This window comes from Sciurus carolinensis, chromosome 12, assembly GCF_902686445.1.
Source record: "Sciurus carolinensis chromosome 12, mSciCar1.2, whole genome shotgun sequence".
Taxonomy (NCBI): Eukaryota; Metazoa; Chordata; class Mammalia; order Rodentia; family Sciuridae; genus Sciurus; species Sciurus carolinensis.
In genome coordinates, this window is record NC_062224.1 from 1773385 (window position 1) to 1786526 (window position 13142).

Below are 13142 nucleotides of genomic sequence, written 5' to 3' on the forward strand. Positions count from 1 at the left end.
TGGGACTCCCAAAACAGGCCGTTTCTTTCCTTGGACTTGTTATGCAAAGTCCCCAAAATAACTCCAGCAGGAAGCTGACTTCAGAGTTCAGCAGAGAGCTGGGAACCTATGCACCCAGGACACCCTGAAGCACGTTCCCAGGCGTGCCACCTCCTCCTGCAGGTCTCAGACACAGACGCTCAGAAGCAATGGTGGCAGCGTGCACTCGGTAAAGCCAGCGGGAGAAGGCAAGTCTGCCTCACACCCCGTGCCTCCGGTGCGCCTGTCCTGGAGCCGCTGGAAGGAGCCACCACAGCTGTCCCACAGCCTCCCTGACTGAGGCTGCGGCTGCTGGCAGGAACCCTGGGGAATGCAACACAGCCATCACCAAACTGCCAAACCGCAGTGGGTGACCAGGGAAAAGGCCAGGGCAGCTGATGCGACGGCCATTCCCCTGAGAGCTTGAAGGACAGGGCACATGTGAGCCCGCCAAGGCTCAGAGGCAGCACGAGGACCCTGACGCGTGTGCTGTCCAGGTGTCCTTCAAAACGGGCCCATGATACCACCTTGCCTCCCAATTCCAGCACGTGGACCCTCGAGGTCTGATTTACCTGCTGCCCTCCATTCCACCCAGGCAAAGCTCAGACCCAAGGGGACCACGCCTTCACCAGGAGCTCCCTCAGAGGAAGAGCAGGGCAGCAAGTGGCCACTGCCAGCAGAGGCAGGGATGTGACTGACTGCGGCCGTGCTCCCGGTGGCCCTGTTCCCCTAAGCCCTTCCCTGAAGGCTACGGTGACCTGCCTGGACAAGCCAAGCTGTGTGCAGCACATGGTGGCGGGCCACACCCCCCATAAATCCCTAGTCCTGAGGACGCCTCCAGTGACCATGTGTCACAGGACACACCCCGTCGTAAAGAGCAGCCTTTCCACACCAGCAGCCTGTAAAGAGCAGCTCGCCTCATTAAAGTCTGCACTTTAAACATTTCCCAGTGACTGGGAGCCATTCAAGGCTTTTGAAAATGAAGCGACACAGAGAACACAGATCAAAATAAAAGGTGTGTGGAAGGAATCAAAAGGTCTCTGGAAGCCAGTTTCGGAAGCGAAGAACTTGGCAAGTGGAAGGGATGCAGCACAGGAGAAAGCCGACTCTCAGCCGCTGGGCCAGCTGGGGCCAGGCCTCTCCCTCTGTGCAGAGGTGTCCCCATGACTCCTGAGCTGCAGACACCGCGGGCCTTCCACTCTGGAGGCGGCTTCGGCCTGGGTGCCTGACCACTTGGGAAGCTGGCCAGTGCCTCTAGTCCCTCATGGCTCCACACGGGGACCAGGAGGAGCACCAGGCGCTGCTCCAACAACCAACTTCACCGCCCACAGGGAAGGGCTAAAAGGGGACGGGCAGCCACACTGCACAGGTGCTCCGTGTGCAGGGACTGCCTCATCCCCAGCATGGAGCCACAGAACACGGCAGACAGACGGGCCTTGGGGACTGCTCCCCCTCCTGCAGGCCTCAAGGAGAAGTCCAGGGCTGGGGCCGTGGCCAAGCCCTGGCCCAGGAGGATCCCCTCACCCTGGACTTCTGCGTCCATCTGCACCGAGTCACAGGCATCTCCACGGATTCTCATTTGGAGCGTGCTGATTTTTTATTTCACATTCAAATCTAACAAGTATGATGTCATTCCCAATGCCCTCGAAAATCCTAAGCAGCAAATCACAAGAGGCAAAAGAAATAAGTCACTTGTAGAGGAGTCTTCAAAGTCATTAAAAAGTCACAGATCACCCTCAATATGCACCAATTAAAAATGTGGGAGAAGTGTTGGCTTTAAAAAAGGAAGTGATAGATCAGAATTTAAGCGAATAATGACAAAAAGCCATCACAGGATCAAAGAGAATACCTAGCAACCACAGCACCCCTCCAGAGCAGTTCCCAAGGACACAAGGGAGGTGATCCTAGGTCAATATCGGCTTCTCCTTCCAAGTGCACTTCGGGATGTGAGAGTGTCACTGGCCCCAGAATGTCCACGTACACACAACTGTCGTGTCCCGACATCAGCCACAGAAGGGCCGGCTGCCCCAGACTTAGAGCATGAGAAACCCAGAGAGACCAGGAGGCTGGACTTCATCTGAGTCCTGGTGCCTCGCTTGCCAGCAAAAGCCATCTCACGGGGGAGCCGCTGCTCCAGGCGCCCCGTTTCTGGAAGCGACTGACTTCCTCCCAGAGACCGGCCCTGAGCAGTATCTGGCAGCGTGCTGCCTAGGAGGGCGTGTCCCCGAGTGTCCCGGCGGGTACGGCACAGGCAAAGGGGAGCCCAAAGGTCCTGGGCTCCACCACCCAGGGGCTCAACACATGGCAAGAGAGAGCACAGTGAGGCCACAGGGGGACCAAGACTGTTGGCAGAACTGCTCAGCCACCGGGTCACCCTCCTGGGGACAGTGACCACTGTGGCATGAGGTGAACGTCAGCTTGCTCAGCTTGCTCATCCAGCATCGTGAGTGTTGTTCTGACTCACGTGACTTCGTGACAGTGTCGGTGAGGGGTGACACCTGTATGCAGAAAGGGGAAATCGTGATGATCGCAACTTGTCTGGCCAACCCTGTCGCCCATGGTGGCTGCACTGCTGCAAGGGACCCGAGTCCCTCCTGAGGTCCGAGTTACGCCATCCACTCCAAGAGAAGCACCCGGAGTCCAGAACTGCAAGTGCTCAGCAGACAGAAGGACAGAGCGGTGCACTCCCCGAGGGACGGGACAGGCCTGCTGGGCCCACAGCAGCCGCCTTGGGGCGCTGCCAGGCAGTACTTGTGGCCGGGGGGGGGCAGGTGGAGCTGAACAGACAAGCACGACCCTGAGAAGGGAGGGCAGAGCTGTGCCAAGCAGGAGGACGTGGGAGACACTGCTCCACTGCCAGGTGCTCCGTCACCTGTGGTCCCCAATAACCCAGGAAAACCGTTGAAGGCCAAGGACTCTACGTGCCCCTGAAGATGACCCCCTCAAGCCTCAAGATGCAAACAAAAGCTGCAGTTGTTCATTTTACATGGGACTGAAGAACTTTAAAGACCACAGAACCAGGGAATTGTTTCTTAGTATGTAAAACCAGTCGGAACCGCAAAGAAACAACTCATCATGCGAACCCCACGTTCTCGCAACAGGGCTCGGCTCGTGCACTACACGAAGCAACGTGGTGGAAGCAAAATGCGGGGGAGCCTGGAGGGGATGCCACGGGAGGTCCCACGACAGAGCCACCAGGGAAGGCTTCTGGAAAGGGTGAGGCATGTCTGACAGTGAGATGCTCGCGGGTGGAAGAGACGGCAGGGTGAGTGGAGACAGAGACGGGTGCGGCAGGCCGAGACGAGACAGCGAGACAGGGCGACAGACAGTGACCGACGGGGGACAGAAAGGGCGCTTCCACACCGGGACACGAACCAGCGCAGGCAGAGCGGTTTCCACGGCAGCGAGAAGGGCGGCCCAGTGGGCAGGGCCTCAGACCCGAGGACCGGCCAGCAGGCCGCGGCTGCGCCTACCTTTTCCGTAGAAGAACCTGCGGTAGTAGTAGGCCCCGAGATCAACGTGCTCGATGACGTAGCGCCTGACCTTCTCCCTATGCACGGGCTGGCTGTCCCGCGGCACCTCCAGGACGGAGACGCCTGCGTTGGTGCAGTGGGAGCTCAGCGAGGACTCGAAGGAGCCGCTCTCACCGGCGCCCGGGGAGGCTGAACTGGCCCGCGAGAGCGCCACGCGCCGCTCGCCCTCCCCGCCGGTCTCGTTCCTGAAGTAAGGGCAGCTGAGAACCAGGTCGTTGCTCTTCCCGTCCCCCTCGTCAGCGTCCAGGCTCTCTTTCGAGTTGAGGTCCTCCTTGCTCCCGAGGGGGGACTCGCAGCCACCCGCCTGGCCTGCAGGCGCCTGGGTTTGCGAGGCGGCCGAGGCCCCCGTGGTGGTGTTCTTCCGTCTCCCCACGCTGGCCCTGGTGGCCATGGCTTCGTTGATGTTGAACAGGATGCTCTGGACGTCGTAATGCGCAAAGCACCGCTGACAGTTCCAAGGGCGGACAACCCTGTCCAGGCGGCTGTCCACCAGGTCGGACGTGAACTTGAAGGTCTCATGCTCGCTCTTGGCGGTCCGCAGCTTTCGGAAGAGGGATGTTTCCACCGACTCTGATTTTAACCTGCGCTTGAAAGGCTGGTCCCTGTCCCTCCCCACCAGGAGCGCGCTGTCCACGTAGTCCAATCCTGAGATGCGAACAAATTCTCCCCGAGAAATCTGGGCTGCCGCCTGCAGGCTGGGGGAGATTGCGGGGTCACAGGGGAAGAACTCAGGGAACCCAAGAGGGACCATGGCCTTGGGGTCATAGCTGTCCATGCGGTAGCCTCTCAGCATAGCGAAGAAGCTTTCTCCAGAGAGGCCCTGCCTGTCGATGGACGACGTGCTTCCGTACTCCCTGTGCAGGGCTGCCCCGGTGTTGGGGTTGACCGCACGCTGGTCCAGGACGTCCTCAGCGTCAATGTCACTGATGGTGACATCACTGTTGCTCCTCTGCCTTATGGGGTGCAGCCCTCTTTGGGGAGAGTGGACAAAGATGTCTCCGATGGTGCACCTGGCCTCCACCAGGTCCAGGCCCAGCTGCTCCTCCTGCTGCCCGCCGCCCTGGCCGCTCTGCCCGTTCTGCAGGATGGAGGTCACACTCTCATAGCTGCTCTGAGACCGGCTTTCCCACAGCGTCTTGCAGGGCAGCTCCTTGGAGCACTCCTTTTTAGGAGGCCACTCAGACACTCTGGCTCTCACGCCCATTTTGGGCACAGCTGGGGTACTGCTGGCCGGACCACCGCCACTCTCACTGGAATTTGAGGCATTTAAAGAAGTAGCAGGTCCCATGTTGCCATTGATGGCTTTAAATTTCCGAGCAAAATAATCATCCGACTGCATGATTCTGGGAGGGTCCGTGAACTGGGCGGAGGCTCTGCCAAGCTTGTGCTTCTCTGCTTGTGGCTGTCTTGGGTCGCTCATGTCCACCCTGGCGAGCAGCTGAGTGTCACCAGGAAGACCGGCGCAAACCTCCTTCCACTGCCATTCACAACTCCAGCACACGCGCGCAGAGAGGCCTGGGCTCCGGTCGTATTTTCTCGTCACCAAGAGCAGTCAATGTCTTCAGAGCTCAGTTTCTCCAAGCCAACCTGCTTCTTGGCCGCTGGCGACTTGGTCGCCTGCTCTTCTCAGCAGCATCCTCCAGACAGCTGACCATGGGTATTCTCTTCACCTAAATCAAGATAGGAAAGGACATTAGCAACTGATGAGGCTCAGGGTCAACAGGCTCTGCGGTCTGGTTTCTTGCCTTCTGCTCCTGCTTCTGCCACAGCGATTCCCTGAACTGTCAAGCCTCAGGTCTCCGAGAGCTGCCACCACCTCTCCTCTTGGGAGCGTCATCCCGTGGGAAGCTGGCAGAGCCCACGCGGAGCCCACCGTGAACTCAAGGGCCCTGCTAGGATGCCTCCCCCATTCGCTCTGGGCAGAGGGTCTCACAGCGCCCGTCAACCCGACAGAGCTGTTCCCCTGCCCGGCCACTGCTGACCCACACTCCCAGGCCGGCAGCTCTGCCTTTCAGCCATAGCCATGGTAATGTCACACAGCCTGGAGGCCACACGTGACAGCCGTGTGTGAGCTTTCACATGGGTGTGAGCCCGACCACTCCTTCAGAGCAGCCAGGACTCCCACAGCAGAAGTCCACACCGGCACTGGCAAGGCATTTTCCCAACCACCATTCACGATCAAATCGCACCTCGGAGACCCCTGGGAGCAGGAGGGGGTCCTCGGGGACTTGGCATCTCAAAGAGTAAGTTTTGTAGGTCACTGTGCTACAGCGTTAGGTCAAACGTGCAGGATGAAATAAAAGACATACGTAACTCTGCAATTGACCTGGCAGAAACAATTCGATCAACTCTTCTTTAAAAACGCCTTTCTTCTCGTTTATTCCATCTCTGATTAGACAAAAACACTGACAGGTATTTTATATCCTCCCAAGTCCTATCAGACCGTCTAACCCAGAAGAGCCTCCCTACCTCTTCTGAAAGCGGCGACACTAAGAAATGCGTGACGGCGGCGCTACTCGCGCCCTGCCCAAGCGTGAGCGACGGCTGCAGTTTAGCTGGCAAAGAAACCCCAGCACCCGGCAGGAGGACTCCCCGGGGGAGCCTGACCGCATCCAGCACGTAGAGGCTCCAGGACAGCAGCTGCGTGCCCTTGGGCAAGAAGGTGTGGGTGTGGGTGTGACCCGAGCGGTTTCACAACTGAGGAGGTGTGGTACCTGAAGACGTGGTGACCACGGGCAGGTGAGCGGTAGGCACACAGGTCAGTGCAGACAGTGGACCTACTGAGTGGCAGGTGCACACAGGTTGGTGCAGATGCGAGCGCTGGTGCAGGTGTTGGTGCAGATGTGTGGCCCACCCTCCTGCTCCCTCAGTCACTGTGTGCAGAGCGCTGAGGCTGACACTGGATGACGGAATCTCCTACGCAAGTCAGCCATTATGGAATGTGTCCCTGGAAACGGAAACGGTGACAGAGGAACACGAGAGCATCCCTCCCGTCTGCGAGGGTGTGTCTGATTCACTAGGCTCGGATTCCACAGAACCTTCCAATTCTGCTGGTAACTGCTGCCTACAAAACGCAACAAAATCTTAAAGTTCCTTCCCGCAGTTGCTAGAGAGCCATGCCAAGGCTCAGAGGCATTAGGATGACCTTGTTTTATCTGAACAGTACAGGTTTCATGTTCTGCCAACAGAGCCTGCCGCCCCAGCTCCAGCTCCAGCCCCGTCTTCTCCGGAGGTGAACGGGAACTGAACCACCACTACCGAAAGAAACGAAGGAAAACGAAGCACGGGAAGCCAGAGACCGGGGCTAGGAGAGGAGAGGAAGGGCGACCCAGGTGCAGGACACACTCCTTCCGGAGCCGCCAGGCAGGAGAACCACCACACGTGGGCACAGCAGAGGGGGAGCCGGGACACGCGAGTGCGCAGAAGCCACCGCAGCCTTGGCCACGCAGAGGAACTCGTCACTTCCCTGAACTGGCCCAAGAACAGAACATCTGAAGAGACCAACGACCCTGGAGGACACCAGAAACCACCCGTTCCTAATTAGACAAACAGACCCAAATGCAAAGACCCGCCGTGATCTCTGTCTGACACTCCCGTATCCTATTTGTAAGTCAGTGTTACCCCCAAATTAGGGGAGGTCCTGCTGCCCTCCTTGGACAGCTGAGCTCATGATGAAGGCCAGGCTGGTACAGCATACCTCGTCCAGGGGAAGGACTCGGGGGACGAGGGGCAGGGGTCCTGGAGGACGCTGGGGACAGAGGGCACAGGGGTATCGGCCGTACCCGGGGCCACAGCCACACTCCAGGGCTGCTCCCTGTGGCTCACTGACAGTGTGCGAAGGACAGAGGTCAGCGGGCAGAGTCGGAAGTCGCACAGGAGGCACAGCAGGTGCCGGTCCTGGGAGGCTGGCCGGGCTGGACTCCTACCAAAGAGCCTGTCTCCTCCGAGGCCTTCACCTCCCTCTGAGTTCGAACTCTACGGACGTTTAACAAGCACTGAAAACAAAGTGTTTACTCCATGTCCCTTGAAAGAAAAGAAGACGCCAATACACAACCAAAAAGAAGGATCGCCTTAAAACACTAGAGCCATCAAAAATGAATGAACTTGTACTGAAATTTACTAGGTTTGTTACAAAGGAAAAAATACACAGCAAACTCGCGTGAAACCATCTTCCTGGAAATCTGATAATACTTCTTTGGGAGTGATTTTTAAGCATTTTTCATGCTGAGACATGAGGTTTAGAGGAGAACAGCTGGTCTGGTTTAGGCCTGCTCCCCTCCTGCTGGGGACGGTCCTCGATTCCTCTGGAGAGCCACCTGACTCACAGGGGGCTGACTCTACCCCAAACACAGGACCTGGGCTTGGCCAATCACAGCGGGCAGGCTGGCCACTGCCCGGGGCCTGGGATACAGCCTGAATTCCACCTGTCTGGCGCCCGCCTGCCACGTCTCACTCCACAGCAGACCGCTGAGACTGAGGGGCGCGAGCTCCGTCTACCTGTCTCTCTGCCCCCTTTCCCACCCTGAGCCCCGGTGGCGTCACACCAAGTGTCTTTCCAGTCCTCCAACACCCACACTCAGCCCAGGATCTGAGCTGCTCACCCCAAAGTGCACCATGCCCGGCCAAAATGACCACAGCCCCTCATCACTCCCCTCGCAGTTGGCCCACCGGGGGCACCTGCCGCGGCGTCCTTCCCTGCCCACGCCTCTGTCCTCTGTACCCTCTAAGAGCCCCTGCTTCTCTGCGAGCATGTCCCCAGGCAGCCCTGGGGGCAGGATGGTCGCTTGGTCCAGCGTCTCATCTGCTGTGCCCAGCAGGCTTTAGGACGTGGTAGAGGTTCAATAATATGAAATACAGTATCAGAAACTAAAAAAGACATTAGGCAGTGAGCCTTTATAATATATTTAAATGGCATGTTCTTGTAGTTGCAGAATCTATTTTAATTAAAAGAGTTCAGTGCGATTTTGCAGAAACGTGTTCCTTACTGAAAGACAGGTAGATACGGATTACTGTTCACTCCTTGCAGGGCATCGCTTGGCAAAAGTCACTTTTCCAAACTGTTACCAGTTACCATGAACGTGAACTTCAACAGCCATCCACTCTGAGAGCCCCCCACCGCCAAGTGAGCTGGCTGCAGAAGGTGCCTCCCGACTGCACCGAGGTGAGCGTCACCTGCAGCTCGAAGCAGCCCAGGATCCTCCCCATTGGACAGGCCCCTCCCCAGACAGGGTCGACACCCAGTGGGCCAGGTCCGGTCCCCCCAGGCTGCACACTGCAGCTGTATGCATGGCTCTGCCTCTTGGGGAGGCTTCCTGAGGCTCTGGACGCCGCCATGAGCAGGACCATTCCAAGTCAGGATGGCACCTGGAAACTGAATACCAGATTGAGAGGGACCCTCAGCTTCCCATCTGAGCTAGAGGCCAAGCTACGTGAACAGAACGGAGCCTAGAGCCTCCTCTTAACAAACGGCCACGCATCTGCGCCCTGCCTACTCTGAGCTGCAAACAATCTGGTCATGATGGTTTTACAGTATCACTGAACGATGTTATGTTCTCAGGTAATAAGGCCATGGCACTTTTCCTCAAAAACAAAGCTGGCTAACTGAAGTATCAAGAAGGTGCTGCCTGCAATGACCCTGGCTGTGTGGGAACACCGCCCTCCCAGCTCACGGGAGCACAAGGACACCTGCTGTACTCCTACCTGAAGAGGGGAACACTCACTGCTCCCAAGCTGCTGGGCTTGAACGACACAAGGAGGTAAGTGCAAGAGTCCTCAGCCCCGTTCCTGGACTCCATACAGGGAAGAGGCTAACACTGCAGTGAGGCTGGCGACCTCACCGCAGCCCGAGTGTCCTTTCCACAGGAACTCCCTAAACCCAGAGTCTGGCTACCTGGCAGGGCGAAGACCCAGGGTTTACCTTAAAACAATCAGCATGCACACGGATCTCTAGATTGCTGCCGAAGGTAGTTCTCTTTCCTTTCTGAGAGTTAATTTTTAACATCAAGGGCATTGTTACCAATAGTTTTCAGTTATTCTTGCATTTCACTAAGTTCTATGACCTTTGTTCCCCAGTAAAAATCAGGAATTGTCCTGGCCCTCTGTGAACATGAAAAGCTAAGGGAGTCTGTGGGTTTGCAGGGCAGTGAGCTATGCCAGGGGAGCAGCAGGCAGAGGCTGGGACTCCAGGAGACCAAGGGCTTCCCACCCTGAGAACCGTCTCTCCTCACACCAAAGCCCTTGTTGCAATCTACAAAACACAGGGCAGAAATGGAGGACATGCTGGACACAAAGCATGCGTGTCTTTAAGTGGAGTGCTCCTCTGGTCCTGCGAGGCCGCGGCGAGTCCTGCAGGCCAACGCTATGGTCCTGAGCTCTTATCAGGACTCAGCTGCAATGAAGGAACTGAACACCAGAAAATGAACAAATCATGAGCCCCATTCAAGGAAAAAATGGTTAAAACCATACAGCATGTTGATAATACAAGCACGCACACAGCAAAAATGCTTATTTTCCACCCCAATTTCCCGTCAGCCCTAACCCTGACACATGGGAACAGGGAGGAGCAACATGGCCCTGGCTCACCTCCCTCCCCGCGGCCAATGGCACTGTAGAGCCCAGCTGTGGCCCACGCCTGGACCTCCAAGGCTGGACTCCGGCCAGGGAACACAGCATCGCCTCACGTGCGGGCCATGGAAGTGACGGGTGTGGGACACACTGACGACCAGACTCTGATGAGGCGGTGACGCTGATGAACGGACGGCTCAGGAACAACGTTTCTAGACTGGCAAACGTCTGGCAGACCTGGCCGCGAAGGCTGGTTCTGAGGCTCCCGTCCTGGATCGAACACTGGGCAGGGCCGGAGGTAAGAACTTCCGGACCCGAGAACACAGAGCCGCCATCTCCTCTGGGTTTCGGACCACGGGTAAGTGGCGGCGTTGAAGGGGGTACACCTGTGCTGGGTGGGAAGTCCACTGTGGTGACTGCCCGGTTTTTAAACACTCCCCATACTATCTGGGGGCGTCTGCCAAGTGCAGCCCCAGGAAAGCCGGGCCCCTGGGGCAGTAAGGAGGCTCTCAGGGAGTCCAGCAGGATCCTGGTACACTGGGGGACCCAGTTCCTTCTCACGAAGCTGCCACACCCTGGCTTGTCCTCCGAGGGAGCATGAGGACCCACCCCAGCATGTCAGGGAGCCCAGGGGGACACCCAGCGGAAGCCTCCATGGCCTCCGCCCAGCCGGGCCCCGGTCCCTGGAGTGGTGCCTGGCTCTCGCTGGAGGTCCCGGGTGGCCTCTGTCTGCCCCCTGCGCTGGCATGGCTGCACACCACAGCCCCAGGACTGGGCGACAAGACACAGCCAAGACACCATGCCCGCGGCTCCCTGTCCTCTGGCCAGCTCCCACCCCGGGGCCTTCCTTGAAGGCCGACAGTCTCAGGGCTGGCCCAGGCTGCTTTCTCCTAACTCCACAAACTCCGGGGCAACCCCAGCAGCTGCCCGCGCCTCCTCTTTGCCGATGATGACCGTCTTCAGCCCCGGTCCAACCTCTCACGGTCACCTCTTCAGGGCTCCTGTGACAGCTCAGGCTCCACTCCACAGCCTCACTGTCCACCGCCAACCCAGGGGCTGCCAAGCCTGCTTCCCACTGTTGGGCCTCACCCATCTCTGCCCAAGGGCATTTTTTGTGAAAAGAGGAAAGAAATTAATCATTAAGTCCACACAGAATCTTAAGCGACCCTGAGTCGCCAAAACGCCTCAACAGAGAACAGGTTCTGCTTTCAAAATGCATCAGAACGCGGCTGTGCCAGGCAGCAGCCTGCCCTCAGGACAGACCCCGCGCCAACAGCAATGCCAGACCAGACCCGCACAGACGCCACGCCACCGCCAGCCGGCTGCGCGCGACGGGGAACGCCAGCCTTCTGCACAAGCGGTTCCAGTGAAACGGGAAGTCCACGTGCGAAGAACGCGCTCAGACCCCGACGCCACGCACAAACCGACCCACGCTGGCCTCAGAGCCAGGCGTAAACGCAAAACTCAGGGGACGCCGGAGAGCTCCGTGGCACTGGGCGTGGCTGCGGGTCCAGCAGGCAACACAGGGAACACCGCAACAGGCCCCTCAAAACCAAAGCCTGGCGGTCAGGGCAGCGGAGTGCGGAGGCAAGCGGGTGGCGCTGGTGAGCCGGGCTGACCTGGCCTTGGCGGGAGCTGGGCCAGCGCGTCCTGTGGCACTGGAGACTGAGAGGGCTGCCCAGGGGCTCGCATCCAGCCAGGTGGCCAACACGCACATCGCTGCATCCCCAACACAGCTCCCCACGACCTCCAGACCCTCCCCGCCTCGAAGGGTCGCTCGGGGTCTGCCAGGCTTCGACTCGTGGAATAAATCTGTGCTAAATGGGAGTGCTGTGCAGTCGATGGCACTCACACCCATGTGGGCACAGGGCTGCATCACCAGGCCTCCCACAGTGTGCGTGACCCGCTCCCCGTCCCGCTGCCACACTTGGGTCCACCAGTCCAAGGCAGATGACAGAGTTCCACCAAGGGCTGGCACGTCCATGAGCTAGGTGCCCAGCCTCCGGAAGGCACACCAGCGCCTAGGACACAGGACATGAGCTTCAAAAGCCGCCATGCGTTGCGTCTACCTCTCCGCTTAGTCCAGTCTCCCTCCTGAGAGTTCATCTTCAGCTACAAGAGATCAATGCTTCTGTTACAAATCCATTTTCACGTTTTCCTGGATTGATTATAAAACGTGCTAGTGTGAAACCAAGAAGCTTGAATGTTAATGCTCTTCACTGGCAAAACAGTTTTTCTACAAAACCCAAATATCAGGAAACAAGTCTGAGAAAAACAAACAGAAGTTCTGCAGAAAATTCTTCAGATGAACACTTTATATCCTCGGCCCTCAAGAACACAACTTGTGTCTCTTAGGTCAACTGCTGTTCACCTAAGGGAATGGACAGCACCTGCCTCTGCACCTGGAGCCGGTCCCAAGTCGCCGGAGGCCCTTGCCAAGTTCCCATCAACCCCCCACACCCCATAGTGAGGAACTGCCAGTACCGTGAGCTGTATTCCAGCAAGTTCCTTTGTGCTGTGTGCATCATAAATGTTGAAAAACAGCAAAGAATCACAATCATCATTTTTATCAGGGTTGCTGATTTTATATACATGGAACAGAAGCTTGAGATGCTCCACAGAAAAGAGATTCAATGTCCCGTCAGGATTACAAATGTTCTCCTGAGGGGCAGGTTCTGCAGCTGAGGCAGAAACTCAGATTCCATCAGAAGCAAAGGTCCGCACTGCCGAGCCAACCTGGTGGGACCACATCCAGTCCCTCAGTTGGTCAGTCGAGAAAACTAGGGAAGCCCATGACCCGAGCTCCAAGAGAGTGGGGGCCAGGAAGGCGGGACAAGCCAGCGTCGCCTAAAAAGCTGTGCCCTGTGACCTAGATCGCCCCCACCTCCCCAGGCCTCTCGTGGCCACAGCTCCGTCTCTGGCCAGGACGCAGAGCACTCTTCCCAGCGTCTCGGGTGCTGACGTTGCTCAGATACAACATCTGTGGGGAGAGCTGGAAGGACCCAACTCAACCCAGGGCTCGGAGAC

The 13142-nt window shown here is 57.8% G+C and overlaps 1 protein-coding gene across 3 annotated transcripts in view; it reads right to left on the reverse strand.

The window, feature by feature from the left end:
• Positions 1-13142, reverse strand: part of Sipa1l2 (signal induced proliferation associated 1 like 2) — a 123117-nt gene that overhangs the window by 58896 nt on the left and 51079 nt on the right. For all 3 annotated transcript variants that reach the window (XM_047520243.1, XM_047520242.1, XM_047520241.1), the window contains exon 2: positions 3492-5221. In XM_047520243.1, the coding sequence (XP_047376199.1) occupies positions 3492-4971 (1480 nt within the window). In that variant the 5' untranslated portion in view covers positions 4972-5221. The remainder of the gene's footprint in view (positions 1-3491; positions 5222-13142) is intronic.